Raw genomic sequence first — 15,504 nt, 5'->3', positions numbered from 1 at the left:
TTATTCATTCGCCCATTTATTCAACACATACTGAATGCATACTATGTATCAGGCATAACAAGGTTCTAGAAACAAAGAACAAATAGGCATGGGACTTAACACCTGGTGGAGATTTAAAGGGACGCTAAAATGAATGAGATATTGACAAAATAGTCTCTTGGCGTTCTTCTACCTCACTGGTTGTTCCTTTTTATCTCCTTTGCTTTTTGATCCTCATATTCCCAGTTCTTACACTGGAGTACCCCAGGGTTTAGTTCTTGACTTTTCTTTTTTCTATCTTCATCCACACCTTTAGTTACCTCATCTAGCCTTACAGCTTTGAAATCCATCTATATTCTAAAGGCTCCCAAATTTCCAAATCCTGAAACTCTAGATTCCAACTCCCTACTTGTGAGTTGTATTAGTTATCTACTGTTCCATAACAGATTATACCAAACTTAGGGACTTACAACTAAGTAGTCATTTATTATATACAGCTTCTTTGTTTCAGGAATTTCAGAGTGGCTTAGCTGGGTTCTGGCTTATCATCTCTCACAAGAGTTGCAATCAGGTATTATGCAGAGTTGCAGTCATCTTATGGGGCTGGAGGATCTACTTCCAAGGTGGCTTACTCGCACGTTAACAGTAGTGCTCTTTGTTGGTGGGAGACCTCGGTTCCCTCTCCAATGTGTACCTCTTACTAGAGCTGCTTGAGTACCCTAATGGCATGGCCTCTGGCTTCCCCAATCTGAGAGATCAAGGGAGAAGCTTCATGAGTTTTATGATTTAGCCTCAGAAGTCATATACCATCACATTTGCAGTATTCTACTGGTCAAATAGACAAGCCTATATCTAATGTGAGAGGGAATCCCACAGAGGAGTAAATCCAGGAGGTAAGAACCACTGGGGACCATCTTGAAGGCTGGCTACCACAGATGCCTAATAATCATTTCAAATTTCAATGTACACGTAAACCCTCCTGATCTTCCTTCCCAAATCCGTATCTCCCACAGTCCTCTTTATCTCAAGTAATGGCAAAGCTTCTTCCAGTTGTTTGGGCCAAAACACTTGGAGGCATCTTTGCCTCTCTCATACCCCACCCCAACTGGTCCAGTGTGTTGCCTAATCCTGTCAACTCTACCTTCAAAATACACCTGGATTCTGACTAATCCTATTTTCCAGCCTAGTCTGAGTCACCTCTATTTCTTTCTACATTTCTGTAATACCCAGTAACTGCTTCCCTTCCTGCTCCCCTTCAGTCTATTTTCAAAACAGTCATAAGGATCTAATTAAAATGTAAATTAGACTGTGTCCCACATGATCATACAAAGAAAAAAAGCCAAAGTCCTTACAATTGCCTACAAGGTCCTACATTACTTGGTCCCCATCTCCTCTCTGACCTTATCTCTTAAGGTCACTCAAGACCTTAAGAGTCTCCTTCTTGCTCACTCAACCTAGAGCGGACTTATGTTCAGAGAAAATGCCACTTGCCTTCCCAATTCATGCCTTTGCACTTTCATTTCACTTGGCATGATATGCTCTGCCCCCAGATATTTTCATGGCTCATTCCCTCTTCCCCCTCAGTGAGTTCTTCTGTGGCCACCACCCTATTTAAAACTGTAATGCCTACGCAGAAATACACTCTATGCCCCTTTCTGCTTTATCTTCCTTTTTCAGCATTTATCATCATTTATTATATCTTTTATGATTTATTATATCATTTACCTTGCTTACTATCTTTCCCCAACTGGAATATATGCTCCACTAGGAATTCACATCTAGAAGAATACCAGGCGTATTATAGATAAGCAAATATATTTCATTAGCGAATGAAGAAATTGTGCCAGGCCCTGTTATAGGCAAAAGGAGACATGACATTGAGTTTATAGTACAGTGAAGGCACACATTACTAATTCTTATCAACTCTACCTCTAAAATATACTCGATTGACAAATAATCACAAATATAAAAATGAAATTATAAAATGTGTTTAGAGCTATAAAGAAAATGAAAATATATTAAGGGGAATCAAGAAAAATTTCTCTGAGGAAGTAACATTTGGACTGAGAGCTGAAAGATGAATAGGAATTAGCTAGGTCAGGAATAGTGGAGTGGGGTAGGGGAAAGGGGAGAGTGCTAAGGTAGTGAAATGGGAAGGAATCTTGAAAGAAAGAATATCACATAGGGAAGTCTGAGGCTCATGGGAGGCAAGAAAAGATACTGTGCCTGGAGCCAAGAGAGAAATACTACAGACTTAAAGAGACTAAAGAAACAGGACAATTAAATGCAACACATAATCAGGATTTGATACGAGTTGGGGAAAAAATGGTTGTTATAAAGGACAGCATTGGGACAATAAGCAAAACTTGTATATTAAATAATAGTATTCTATCAATTTCAATTCCCTGAATTTGGTAACTGTACTGGGACTAAATAAGAGAACGTCTTTGTTTCTGGGTATGAAGAGTCATGATAAGTGTAATCTATTCTAAAAAGGTTCAACAACAGAAAATAATAATAGGAATAGAATATGCATAGTATATGTAGTATATGTAAAGAAAGATAAAGAAAATGTGGCAATATGTTAAAAATGGATGAATCTAGGTGAAGAATATGTGGGATTTCCTGCAACTTTCCTAATGATCTAAATTTTTTTTCAAAATGAAAATTTTAATTAAAATTTTACTCTGGCTGAAATATCAGAAACTCACTCTCGGGATTATGATGGCATTCAGTGGTATAAACATATTATTTAGCAATACTGAGAAAACTACCAGTAGAAATATGTTAAAAAAGAAAGTTTGGAAGAATATCTATATATCTTTTAAAATATATGTTAAAAACAAAGAAAATAGGGATATCACTGATGTAATCCTAAAGAAATATGGTTGATTTAACGGGAAGTGGTGGAAGGAGCAATCAATAGAAGCAGCTTTGGACTTATTGTAAGAAGACATGGATTCTAGTCTTCTACCAATACCTAACAGCTACGTAACCTTGGTTAATAAATCTCTTTGAGCTATAGTTCACTTGTTTATTAACTTGGGATACCACTTACTTGACATGGTCGTTGCGAAGATCAAATGAAATAAAAGTGTTTGTCGATTCACTACATAGTATTGAAAGTACTACATAAATGTAACCTAATTTTTTAAAAAACTATCTTCCCTTATTGCCCATAAAAAAATTTCATATAATCCATATAGTAGGTTTGCAGCTTGTGTTTTCTCCCACATCAACTCTGAAGTAGGATTCAAAACCTCTTCATCCCCTCCAAAAGAATTCCAGTCCAGTGAAAAAGCAATACCGACCTTACTGAATATTCTGAGGGGAAGCCAGGGGTTTTTATACGACACATCCCAAAGCATACAACGCCATCAACCTTCTGTCAAGAGGCCTCCTCTCCCTAGGCTTTCTGGTTGGATCACTGTGGGCTGGTCATTCTTTGCCCGTCTCTGGCTTCTCTCTTCTCCCCGAGAAACTCCCCCTCCAGACTCTCAATCTCTTCCATTCCCTTCTTTATGTAGAACAGTTTAATTCTAACAAGCGTTTATTTCCTAAAAGGACCCTCCAGTACCAGGATTCTCCCCACCTTTGAAGGCAGCAGAGAATTATAAATAACAAATCATTATTTACTTGCATACGGAAATTCTTGGGTCTATTTCAGCGCTTTCAGGTCTGTTCTGGTGATCTATCCTTTAGCCAAAGCCAAAACAGACACCCAAGACGGCCAAAAGCCAGCAGCCCGAAGGGCGCTATCTCCCTGCCCCAGTCCACTCGGCGCAGGCGCAGCAAGGCCACTAAGTCCCACCCAATCGAGGTATTTCCCGCCCCCAGAAACCGTGGACCGGAAGCTGCGGAGAGGAAGAGGAGCGGGGCCGGAAGCCGGCCGACGCTGCTCTCTGGGGAGAGGCTGGGCCGCCTTTCGCTCCGCCCCGCTTCGTAGTAGCCGAAGGGGTGAGGGGTCAGGCGTGCGAGCTGCGGATCATGGCGCAAGTCTTGCGACTCTGGCGCTCCCTTCCTTTGGGACGTAGCGCTGCCCCGGGACCTCGGCTCCCGACGGGTGCTGCTGGCAGCCGGGAGCAGTGCGTTCTTTGGCGACTCCGCGGCGCTGAGGTACCCTCGCCGTCCTGGCTCCCGCTTTCTTCCCCTACCGGCTGGGCTCCGGCGGCCCCTTCCTTCTTCAGGCTCGGCGGTCCCGCGTCACCTTAGGGTATGTGGTGAACTGAGGAACGAGTTCGGGGCCTGGTGTGCCTGGAGCTCTCCCGGTGACCGCGACGGACAGTTCCTCTCCCTTTCGCAAGCCCAGTTCCTCTCTGAAAACTGGGGTCGGAGGAGGAGGAGTGAGTCCCCCCCAGCCCCTCCCATCACTCCGGAGAATCTGCCTCAAGCCTGTCTTTCCTGTAGGGAGAACTGTAGGGGAGAAAGACCTTGACCTCTGTGAGATAATTTTAACTTTCGGTGACGGCCAGATACGGTAATAGCACCTGAGGCTGTCAGTCTACAGGACTTTGAGAAGTTTACGGTGTGATTTTGAAAATTCCTACGGCTCAGAACCAGAGATTTATGCACTATTTAGGTTTAAAAATTATTTTTGAGTTTCTTGTTTCGTCTACATAACGTTAAGGAAGGATGTTGGGATGTTAGATTGTCATCCCAATTTTCGCATTTCTGTTAGACTGATTGGCCTAGGTTTATCTCTGAAAGGGGATTGAAGGGTGAGGGTGTGCATTGGATATATATCATTTGAACTAGGTGCTTCATTATTTTAAACTATGTTAAATATACATTTTTGACTGCCTGCTATGTGTTCAGAGTTGTGGGGTGGGGGAGGGTTGAAAGACAGTAAGAGCTTATAGTCAGATGGCTTGATGTTAGATGATATGAGCAGAGGGATGGGAGGAGTACTAAGTATGAAACTAGCCTCAAGTTTCCAAATTAGAGCTTTGGTGAGTTAAAAATTTCATTTTAGTGGAATGATCCACTATTATTAGATAATAATAACATTTATTGAAGGTTTACTATAACCAGGCATTGTGTTAAGCATTACCTGATTTAATTGTGTACTGAAATGTTTCCATGCACCCTATGAAATAAGAACTGTTATTTTATCCATTTTTTTAGAAGAGGAAACTGAAATAAGGTTAAATAATGTATCCAAGTCACACAGCTAGAAAGATGTATCTCCAGATACTCCGAGTATCTACAGAGCACATGAGCCTGCATATGGCCATTGTGCTAAAAAACTGAAAACTAGAGAAGCAAGATAGAAAAGGACAGAAAAAAATCACAATCACGAGATACTAGAGAGATTTGTAGGTAATAAAACTCTGCTCTAAGCCAAAGGCAATAATGAAAATTCTTTCCTCCCTCTAAGTATATTGAATTTTTAGGGAGGTGGAACTATTTATTATTACCAGATTTCCAATTTTTCATGTGTTTTCATAGCCTTATCATTTCAGTTTTTCTTTTTCCTAGACCTTCCTCCCTGCTTGAGGTCAGTAAGTTGAGTTTGAGGTATTTATTTCCCAGGGGTTTGCAGAGATTGGGGGCTACTTTTGAGTAGCTCAGACTTAATTTTTCTGTCTTTTTCAATTTGTAATCTACACTACAAAACACTCATCTCTGAACGTTTATTTTTCAGCGAATTTGTACTGAGTGCTTACTATGAGCAAGACTATTCTAAGCTCTGGGGGTATAATGAACGTGAGAAACAACCCTTTTCTCACTGATCTGACAGAAGGAAAGGTAGTTATTGAGTAAATGTAATGAATGCTAAGTGTTAGGAAAAGGGAAGCAAAATTACACCTAATCTCATCTTAAAGGGAAAAGGGGAAGTGTGTAAGCAGTTAGAGATGTGATATAAAGACTTGATAAAGGGAAAATGAGGACAAAAGAATATGCCTGTAGAGAGAGTAGCATGAGGCTTTGAGGTAAGAAAAGGTGGCATTTTTGAGGAACTGAAAGTATGACTGAAGCCTGGAGTGGAAGAGTAAACTGAAATAAACCAAGGCTGAAAAGTTAGGCAAGTACCAGTTTATTAGTTATCTATTCTTGATAACAAATTATCACGAAGCATAATGTCTTAAAGCAACAAACGTTTATTATCTCATGGTTTCTGTTGATTAGGAATCCACATGAGGTTTATCTGGGTGCCTCTAGCTGAAGATCTCTCATAAGGTTGAATCAGCCTGTTCAGTTGCTAAGGGCTCGTGTGAAGGCTCAACTTGAGGGTAAAGGGAAAGTTCTGCTTCCAAGCTCATCATGTGCCTGTAGGCAGGGCTTTGTTACTCACCAGGAGGGCTTCTTCTCAGGGCTGCCTCAAGACACAGCAGCTAGATTCCCCCATGGCAGGCATGCAGTCAGAAGGAACACATGAGAGAGTGAGTATCAAAGATGGAAGCCACAGTCTTTTTATAACCTAATCTTAGAAGTAACATCTTTTCACTTCTGCATATTCTGTTTCTTACAAGGGAGTCAGTAAGTTCAGTCTACATTTAAGGGGAGAGGATTGCACAAGGGAGTGAATATCAGAAAGCAGGGCTCATTGAGGGCCATTTTATTTTATTTATTTTTAAATTGAGAGATAATTGACATGTATTAGTTTCAGGTGTACAACATCATGATTCAGTATTTGTATATATTGTGAAATGATCCACCACAATAAGGCTAGTTAATATCAATCTCCACACATAGTTACAATTTTTTTTCTGGTGATGAGAACTTTTAAGATTTATTCTCTCAGCAACTTTCACATATACAATACAGTATTATTAATTATAGTCACCGTGCTGTACATTATATCCTCAAGATGTATTTATTTTATAACCGGAAGTTTGTCCACCTTCACCCATTTCACCTACCTCTTCCACATACCCCCAGCCCCTCTTCCCTTGCCTCTGGCAACCACCAAGCTCTTGTATATGAGTTTGGATTTTTTTTTTAGATTCCACATATAAGTTAGATCATACTGTATTTGTCTTTTTCTCTCTCATTTATTTCACTTAGCCTAATGCCCTCAAGGTCTGTGTTGTTGCAAATGGCAAGATTTCTTTTTTTTCCAGTGGTTGAATAATATTCCATTTTGTGTGTGTGTATCATTTTGTTGTTGTTCATTCATTGATGGACACTTAGGTTGCTTTCATGTCTTGGCCATTGTAAACAATATTGCAGTGCAACATGGGGTGCATATATTTTTTCAAGTTAGTGTTTTTGTTTCCTTTGGATAAATACCCAGAAGGAGAATCGGTGGATCATATTGACGTTCCATTTTCAATTTTTGGAAGAACCACCATACTGTTTTCCATAGTGGCTGCACCAATTTACATTCCCAACAATGGTGCACAGAGTGCCCTTTTCTCAAATCCTCTCCAGCACTGGTTATATATCTTGTCTTATTGATAATGGCCATTCTAACAGATGTGAGGTGAGATTTCATTATGGTTCTGACTTACATTTCCCTGGTGATTAGTGATGTTGAGTACCTTTTCATGTACCTCTTGGCTCTCTGTATGTCTTCTTTGGAAAAGTGTTTCTTCAGATCCTCTACCCATTTTTTTAATTGGATGTTTGTTTTTTTGCTGTTGTATGAGTTCTTAATATATTTTAGATACTAACCCCTTATCAGATATATGATTTGCAAATATTTTTTCCCTTTCAGTAGGTTACCTTTTCATTTTGTTCATTGTTTCCTTTGCTGTGCAGAAACATTTCAGTTTGATGAAGTCCCACTTGTTTGTTTTTGCTTTTGTTGCCTTTGTTTTTGGTGTCAAATTCAAAGTCATTGCCAAGACCAGTGTCGTGGAGCTTAGCCCCTATGTTTCCTTCTAGGAGTTTTATGGTTTCAGGTCTTACAATGAAGTCTTTAATCCATTTTGAGTTAATTTTTGTGTATGGAGTATAAGGTGGTGGTCCAGTTTCATTCTTTTGCATGTGGCTGTCCAGTTTTCCCAACACCAAAAAGACTGTCCTTTCCCCATTATATATTCTTGACTCCTTTGTCAATTATTACTGACAACATAGGCGTGGGGTTATTTCTGGGCTCTCTACTCTGTTTCATTGATCTATGTGTCTGTTTTTTATGTGAATACCATACTGTTTTGATCACTATAGGTTTATAATTTAGTTTGAAATCAGGGAGCATGATGCCTCCAGCTTTGCTCTTTTTTTCTCAGGATTGCTTTGGCTATTTGGGGTCTTTTGTAGTTCCATACAAATTTTAGGATTGTTCTATTTCTGTGAAAAACACCATTGGAATTTTTATAGGGATTGTACTGAACCTGCAGATTGCTTTGGGTAGTATGGACCTTTTAACAATATTAATTCCTCTAAACCATGAGCATGGAATATCTTTCCATTATGTCCTCTTCAATTTCTTTCATCAGTGTCTTATAGTTTTCACTGTACAGGTCTTTCACCTCCTTGGTTAAATTTATTCCTAGGTGTTTTATTCTTTTTGGCATAACTGTAAATGGGATTATTTTCTCAACTTCTATTTTTGATAGTTGGTTATTAGTATATAAAAACATTTTTTGTGTATTGATTTTATATGCTGCAACTTTACTTAATTCGTATATTATTTCTAACAGTTTTTTTGTGGAGTCTTTAGGGTTTTCTGTGTATGCCGTCATGTCATCTGCATGTACTGATACTTTTACTTCTTTTCCAATTTGTATGCCCCACACCTTTTTTTTTTTTCTTGCCTAATTGCTTTGGCTAGGACTTCCAATACTATACTGAATAAAAGTGGCAAGAGAGGGTATCCTTGTCTTGTTTCTCATCTTAGAGGAGAAGCTTTCAACTTTTCACTATTGACTGTGATGTTAGCCATGGGTTTGTCATTTATGGCCTTTATTACGTTGAGGTACATTCCCTCTATACCCACTTTGTTCAGAATTTTATCATAAACAGATATTGAATGTTGACAAATGCTTTTTTGCATCTATTGAGATGATCATATGATTTTTGGCATTCATTTTGTTAATATGGTGAATCAGATTGATTTGCAGATGTTGAACTATCCTTGCATCCCTAAAATAAATCCCACTTGATCTTGGCTTATGATTCTTTTAATGTATTATTGAATTTCATTTGCTAATTCTGTTGAAGATTTTTGCATCTATGTTCATCAGGGATATTGGCCTGTACTTTTTTTTTCTTGCAATGTTCTTTTCTGACTTTGGTATTAGGGTAATGCTAGCCTCATAAAATGAGTTTGGAAGTTTTTCCTCTTCTATTTTTGAAAGAGTTTGAGAAGCATTGGTATTCATTCCTTAAATGTTTGATAGAATTCACCAGTGAATCCATCTAGTCCTAGGCCATTCTTTGTTGGGAGGCTTTTGATTACTGATTCAATTGCCTTAATTGGTAATTGGTCTGTTCAGATTTTCTATTTCTTCATGATACAGTCTTGGTAGGTTGTATGTTAGTAGGAATTTATCCATTTCTTCTAGTTTGTTCAATTTGTTGGTGTATAGTTGTTCATAGTAGACTCTTATGGTCCTTTGTACTTCTGTGGTATTGGTTGTGCTGTCTCCTCTTTCATTTATAATTTTATTAATTTGAGTCCTCTCCTTTTTACTTGGTGAATCTAGCTAAATGTCTATTTTGTGTACCTTAAAAAAAAAAAAAAAAAAAAAAACCCAGGTCTTCGTTTTATTGATCATTTCTCTTGTCTTTTTAGTCTGTATTTCATTTGTTCCCCCTCTGATTTTAGTTATTTCCTTCCCTCTGCTAATTTTGGGTTTTGTTTGTTTTTCTTTTTCTTTTTTCTTTTTTTCCAGCTCCTTGAGGTGTCAAGTGAGTTGTTTAATTGAAATCTTTCATGTTTGTTAACATAGGCATTTATCACTATGAACTTCCCTCTTAGAACTGCTTTTGCTACATCCTGCAGGTTTTGGTATGCTGTATTGCCATTTCCAGTTTTTTCAAGGTGTTTTTTCTTAAATTTCTCTTCATTTCTTCTTTGAAGCATTGGTTGTACAGTAGCATGTTGTTTAATCTTCATATATATGTGAATTTTCTTCTTGTAATTGATTTCTAGTTTCATATCATTGTGGTTAGAAAAAATGCGTGATATGATTTTAATCTTCCTAAGTTTATTAAGACTTATTTTGTGACCTAACATTATGATCTGTCCTGGAGAATGTTTCATGTACGTTTGTATATTCTGTTGCTTTGGGATGGAATGTTCTATATATGCCCATTAAGTCCATCTGGTTAAACATGTTGTTTGAGGCCAGTGTTTCCTTATTGATTTTCTTTCTGGATGATCTATCCATTGATGAAAGTGGGGTATTGAAGTCCCTTACTATTATTGTATTGCCATCTATTTCTGTCTTTAGGTCTGTTGATAATTGCTTTATATATTTAGGTCCTCCTATGTTGGATGCATATTTACAAACGTTATATCATCTTGTTGGATTTAGCCCTTTATCGTCATATAATGACATTCTTTGTTTCTTATTACAGTCTTTGTCTTAATGTCTGACACAGCTACCCCAACTTCCTTTTGTTTTCCATTTGCATGGAATATTTTTTCCATCCCTTCATTCTTCATTTTCAGTCTCTGTGTGTCCTTAAAGCTGAATTGTTTTCATTGTAGGCAGCATATAGTTGAGTCTGTTTTTTTCTTTTCTTTTCTTTTTTAATCTATTCAACCACTCTGTGTCTTTTGGTTGGAGAATTTGGTCCATTTACATTTAAAGTAATTACTGATAGGTATGGATTTACTATTGCCATTTTGTTAATTGTTTTTTGGTTGTTTTGTAATTCTTTTGTTCCTTTCCTCTGCTTTTGCTCTCTTCCTTTGTGATTTGTTCATTTTCTGAAGTGGAATGCTTATTCTTTTTCTCTTTGGTGTATCTCCTATAGTTTTATTTTTTAAATTAATTTATTTTCTTTTATTTATTTTTGGTTGTGTCAGGTCTTTGTTGCTGTGCACGGGCTTTCTCTAGTTGTGGCGAGCGCGGGCTACTCTTTGTTGCAGTACACAGGCTTCTTATTGCGGTGGCTTTCTTGTTATAGAGCATGGGCTCTAGGCATGCGGGCTTCAGTAGTTGTGGCACGCCGGCTCAGTAGTTGTGGCTGGCAGGCTCTAGAGTGCAGGCTCACTAGTTGTAGCGCACGGGCTTAGTTGCTCTGCGGCATGTGGGATCTTCCCAGACCAGGGCTTGAACCCGTGTTCCATGCATTGGCAGGCAGATTCTTAACCACTGTGCCACCAGAGAAGCCCCTCCTATAGGTGTTTGCTTTGTGGTTACCGTGAGGCTTACATAAAACCTCTTAGAGTTTTAACAATCTACTTTAAGTTGATAGCAACTAAAATTTGAATGCTTTCTAAAGCTGTATGTTTTTACTTCTCCCTTCCCCCCACATTTTATGTTTTTGATGTTGCAGTTTATTTCTTTTTATTTTGTGTGTCTGTTAACAAATTATTTTTACTACTAGCTTTATAGTCAATTAACTCACCACCTTTACAACATTAGATTTTCCCAATTTTCATATGTATTTACCTTTACTGGTGAGATTTGTACTTTCATATGTTTTCCTGTTACTAATCAGCACCCTTTCATTTCAAATTAAGGAAGTCCCTTTAAGGTTTCTTGTAAGACCATTCTAGTGATGATAAACTTCTTTAGGTTTTGCTTGTCTGGAAAACTGTTAATCTCTCCTTCAATTCTGAAGGACAACTTTACCAGGTAGAGTGTTCTTAGTTGGCAGTTTTTCCTTTCAGGACTTTAAATATATTGTGCCCAGCTCCCTTCTGGCCTGCAAAGTTTCTGCTGAAATATCTGCTGATAAGTCTTGGGGTGGGAGGGAAATCCCTTGTAGGTAACACGTTGCTTTTCTCTTGCTGCTTTTAAGGTTCCCTGCTTGTCTTGACTCTTTAATTTTCATGTGTCTTGGTGTGGGTCTCTTTGGATTCATCTTTTTTTTTGAATTCTCTGGGCTTCCTGGATCTGGATGTCTGTTTTCTTCCCTGGATTAGGGAAGTTTTCAGCCACTGTTTCTTCAAATAAGTTTTCTGCCCCTTTCTCTTCTCCTTCTGGGACATCTATAATACAAATATTGCTTTGTTTGATGTTGTCCGTTAAGTCCCTTAAGCTCTCTTCACTCTTCTTTATTCTTTTTTTTCGTTTGTGCTGCTCTGATTGGATGAGTTCCATTGCCCTGTCTTCAAGTTCACTGATCCCTTCTTCCACTTCTTCTAGTCTGCTGTTGAACTGCTCTGTTGTATTTTTCATTTCAGTTATTGTATTCTTCAGCTCTATGATTTCTGTTTGGTACTTTCTTATATATTCTGTCCCTTTGTTGAAATTCTCACTTTGTTCATCATTCTTCCTCTGAGCTCAGTGAGCATCTTTTTGGATTATTTTGAGCACTTTATCAGGTAAATCACTGGTTTCCATTTTATTAAGGTCTTTTTCTGAGGTTTTATAATTGGAAAGGATTGTAATTGGCCCCTAATATGTGTATTTAATTAGTGACCTTCCATTTAGGCCTAGCTATGAAGATAAGCTAATAGGCCTCTATCACAGAAGGCCTGGAGGTGCATTTCAGTCTGTTTTCTCTGTACAGTAAGTCCCCTACATACAAACAAGTTCTGTTCCGAGAGCACATTCATCAGTTCAGTTTGTTCGTAAGTCCACCAAACTTAGCCTAGGTATCCAGCTAACACAATCGGCTACATAGTACTGTACTGTGATAGATTTATAATACTTTTCACACAAATAATACATAAAAAACAAACACAAAAAATAAAACATTTTTAATCTTACACTATAGTACCTTGAAAAATACAGTAGTACAGTACAGCAGCTGGCATACAGGGGCTGGCATCGAGTGAACAGGCAGGAATAGTTACTGACTGGAAGAGGGAGAGGAGGTGGGAGATGGTAGAGCTGAAGGATCTGGAGATGGAGGGCAAGCTGCAGTTTCACTCATGCCTGCCATTGATGGCACATGTTCTGGTTCCTTGCTGGATACAATTCTATCTACCCTTTTGAAAAAATTATCCAGTGATGTCTGGGTAGTAGCTCTTTTTTTCTCATCATAAATGACACGGTAGCACTGGATTGCATTCTGAATGGCTGCTGCAACCTTTGTGTACCGTTCTATGTTCGGGTCCTGTGCCTCAAAAGCTAACAGTGACTCCTCAAATAAAGAAAATCCCCTTGCCATTCCCTGCATCGTGAATCTCTTTTGTTCTTCAGTTACTTCTTCTTCCTCTTGTCTTTCTTTGTCCTTCCTCTGGGCCTCCAATTCCATCAGGTCTTCATTAGTAAGCTCCTTGTGTTGCACAGCAAGGAGTTCAGTGAAATTGTCCTCTTGCAGATCTAGCTCCAGCTTATCACTGAGAGTCACTAAGTTGCTGAAGACCTCTTTGGACTCCTCATCCACCTTCTCAAATCCATGAACAAACTGTGGGCAAAGTTCTTCCAAATCCCATTCACGGTGACGGCCATAACCTCATGCCAAGCAAAGTCAGTATTTTTTATGGCCTTGTAGATGTTATAGTCCTTCCAAAATTGTCACAAGGTTGTTCCTGATTGATCACGCACCTTTACTGCCTGACAAAAAGTGTGACGTAGATAATGTTTCTTGAAAGTCGCTGTAACTCCCTGGTCCACAAGTTGGAAGAGTGATGTAGTATTTGGTGGCAGATACACTACTTTGACTTTGGGATGAAAGTCACCCATGAATGGGGGGTGGCCTGGAGCATTGTTGAGCAACAGAAGAATGTTGAATGGGACATCCTTCTCCAAGCAATATTCCTCTACCTCCGGGATAAAGGGTGGAAAAACCAATCCTGGAAAATGGCCTGTGTAACCTAGACTTTGGGGTTACTTTTCCATACAACAGGAAGAGAGCCCTTGGCTATATTTTTAAGGGCTCTTGGGTTCTCTGAATGATAAACTAAGAGAGGCTTCAGCTTCATATCACTGGAAGCATTGCCACCAAACAACAGAGTTAGCCTATCCTTTGTTGCTTTACAATCTGGCATCAACTTTTCCTCCTTACTGATGTAATTTTGGTCTGGTAGTCCTGTCTCATCCACATTAAAAACCTGCTAGGGTAAATATGTTCCTTCATCAGTAATTTCTCAAAGCATTTCAGGAAATTCCTGGGCAGCTACCGTATCTGCACCCTCTGCCTCGCCACTTACTTTTATGTTGTGAAAGTTGGCTCTAGACTTGAACCGATGAAACCAACCATGGCTGGCATTAAAAGATGTGCCCTCTTGTTCTTTGCCATGTTTCTTCTTCAAGGCTTCATAAAGGCTTTTACATTTCTTTTGAATCAGCATTAAGCTTAATGAGACTCTGCGCTGATGCTGATCCTGCGTCCACACACTGAGAAGTTTCTCCATCTCCTCCATCACTTTTCCATGCTTCTTCAATATTCTTGTTGACATTATCGGCACAGTGGACTTCACATGTTCCACGATCTTGTCCTTGTTCTTCAGAATTGTGCCAATGGTTGAACCATTCGGGTTATAAGAATGAGTGACGTCTACAATTTTTTTGCCTTGCTCCACTCTCTCAATTATTTTCACTTTTGTTTCCATTGTTATCGCTTGACGCTTCTTAGCAGTACCAGCTGCATCACTGCTGCTTTTACATTTGCTTCTGGACATCCTGGGCTTGAAATAAAGATCCTGTACTACTGTATGTGTACAGTACTGTATAGTAAAGTACACAGAAGCACAACCACTTGTAGAGGATGCCCACACATGACAATGTGTGCCAGACATGTGAACTAACTTACGTGATTGGACATGAGAAAGCATGTTTGAATCTTTGAAAGTTCTCAACTTGAATGTTCGTATGTAGGGAACATAGTGTACTGTGCCCTGTGGGGGTGGGGAGTTAGCCACTTTAGAACTGTTTTTCTGTTTGTTACAGTTCTGTGAAACTCATGAACATAAGCCTCATTGGCCGCCAGAGTCAAGCGAACAGGGGGTGTCCCCTGGTGGCAGCTGCAAAAACCGGGGTACCAAAAGTATGCACAAATGCTTTTGGGGGAGATACTGGTTACCTGGAGCATGGCAAAGCAAGAGTGCTTTGATAGTGCCCACCCTCTGAGATCTCTAGAAATGATTACTGTGTGTTAAATTAGACACCTGCTCCTCTGGCTGAAGATAAGATAAGCAAATAAGTGTCTTTCACAGAAAGTCTGGGTGCTTTTCAGTTGACTGTCTCTGCTGGTCTCTGGGATGGATGAGTTTGCGTGAGCGCTTAAAGAATTGTTTCTCAGGGCTTCCCTGGTGGCGCAGTGGTTGAGAGTCTGCCTGCCGATGCAGGGGACTCGGGTTCGTGCCCCGGTCCGGGAAGATCCCACATGCCGCGGAGCGGCTGGGCCCGTGAGCCATGGCCGCTAAGCCTGCGCGTCCGGAGCCTGTGCTCCTCAACGGGAGAGGCCACAACAGTGAGAGGCCTGTGTACCACAAAACAAACACACAAACAAAAGAATTGTTTCTCAGTTTGCTATAGCCTTGTGGGTCTCATGGACACAAGCTCCATT

The 15,504-nt window shown here is 39.5% G+C and overlaps 2 protein-coding genes across 2 annotated transcripts in view; one reads left to right on the top strand and one right to left on the bottom strand.

The window, feature by feature from the left end:
* Nucleotides 1–3,054, bottom strand: part of CPNE3 (copine 3) — a gene marked incomplete at its 3' end in the record, with an annotated part of 46,456 nt that extends 43,402 nt beyond the window's left edge. Inside the window, exon 1 of the mRNA XM_079722257.1 lies at nt 3,038–3,054. The remainder of the gene's footprint in view (nt 1–3,037) is intronic.
* Nucleotides 3,055–3,966: 912 nt separating this feature from the next.
* RMDN1 (regulator of microtubule dynamics 1) overlaps nt 3,967–15,504 on the top strand; it is a gene marked incomplete at its 5' end in the record, with an annotated part of 36,875 nt that continues 25,337 nt past the window's right edge. Inside the window, one exon of the mRNA XM_079722755.1 lies at nt 3,967–4,095. Within this exon, the coding sequence (XP_079578881.1) occupies nt 3,967–4,095 (129 nt within the window). The remainder of the gene's footprint in view (nt 4,096–15,504) is intronic.

Source organism: Hyperoodon ampullatus, assembly GCF_949752795.1.
Source record: "Hyperoodon ampullatus genome assembly, chromosome: 17".
NCBI classification, from domain to species: Eukaryota; Metazoa; Chordata; class Mammalia; order Artiodactyla; family Ziphiidae; genus Hyperoodon; species Hyperoodon ampullatus.
The sequence above is the reverse complement of the archived record's forward strand: the minus strand, read 5'-3'. Positions and strand labels throughout refer to the sequence as shown.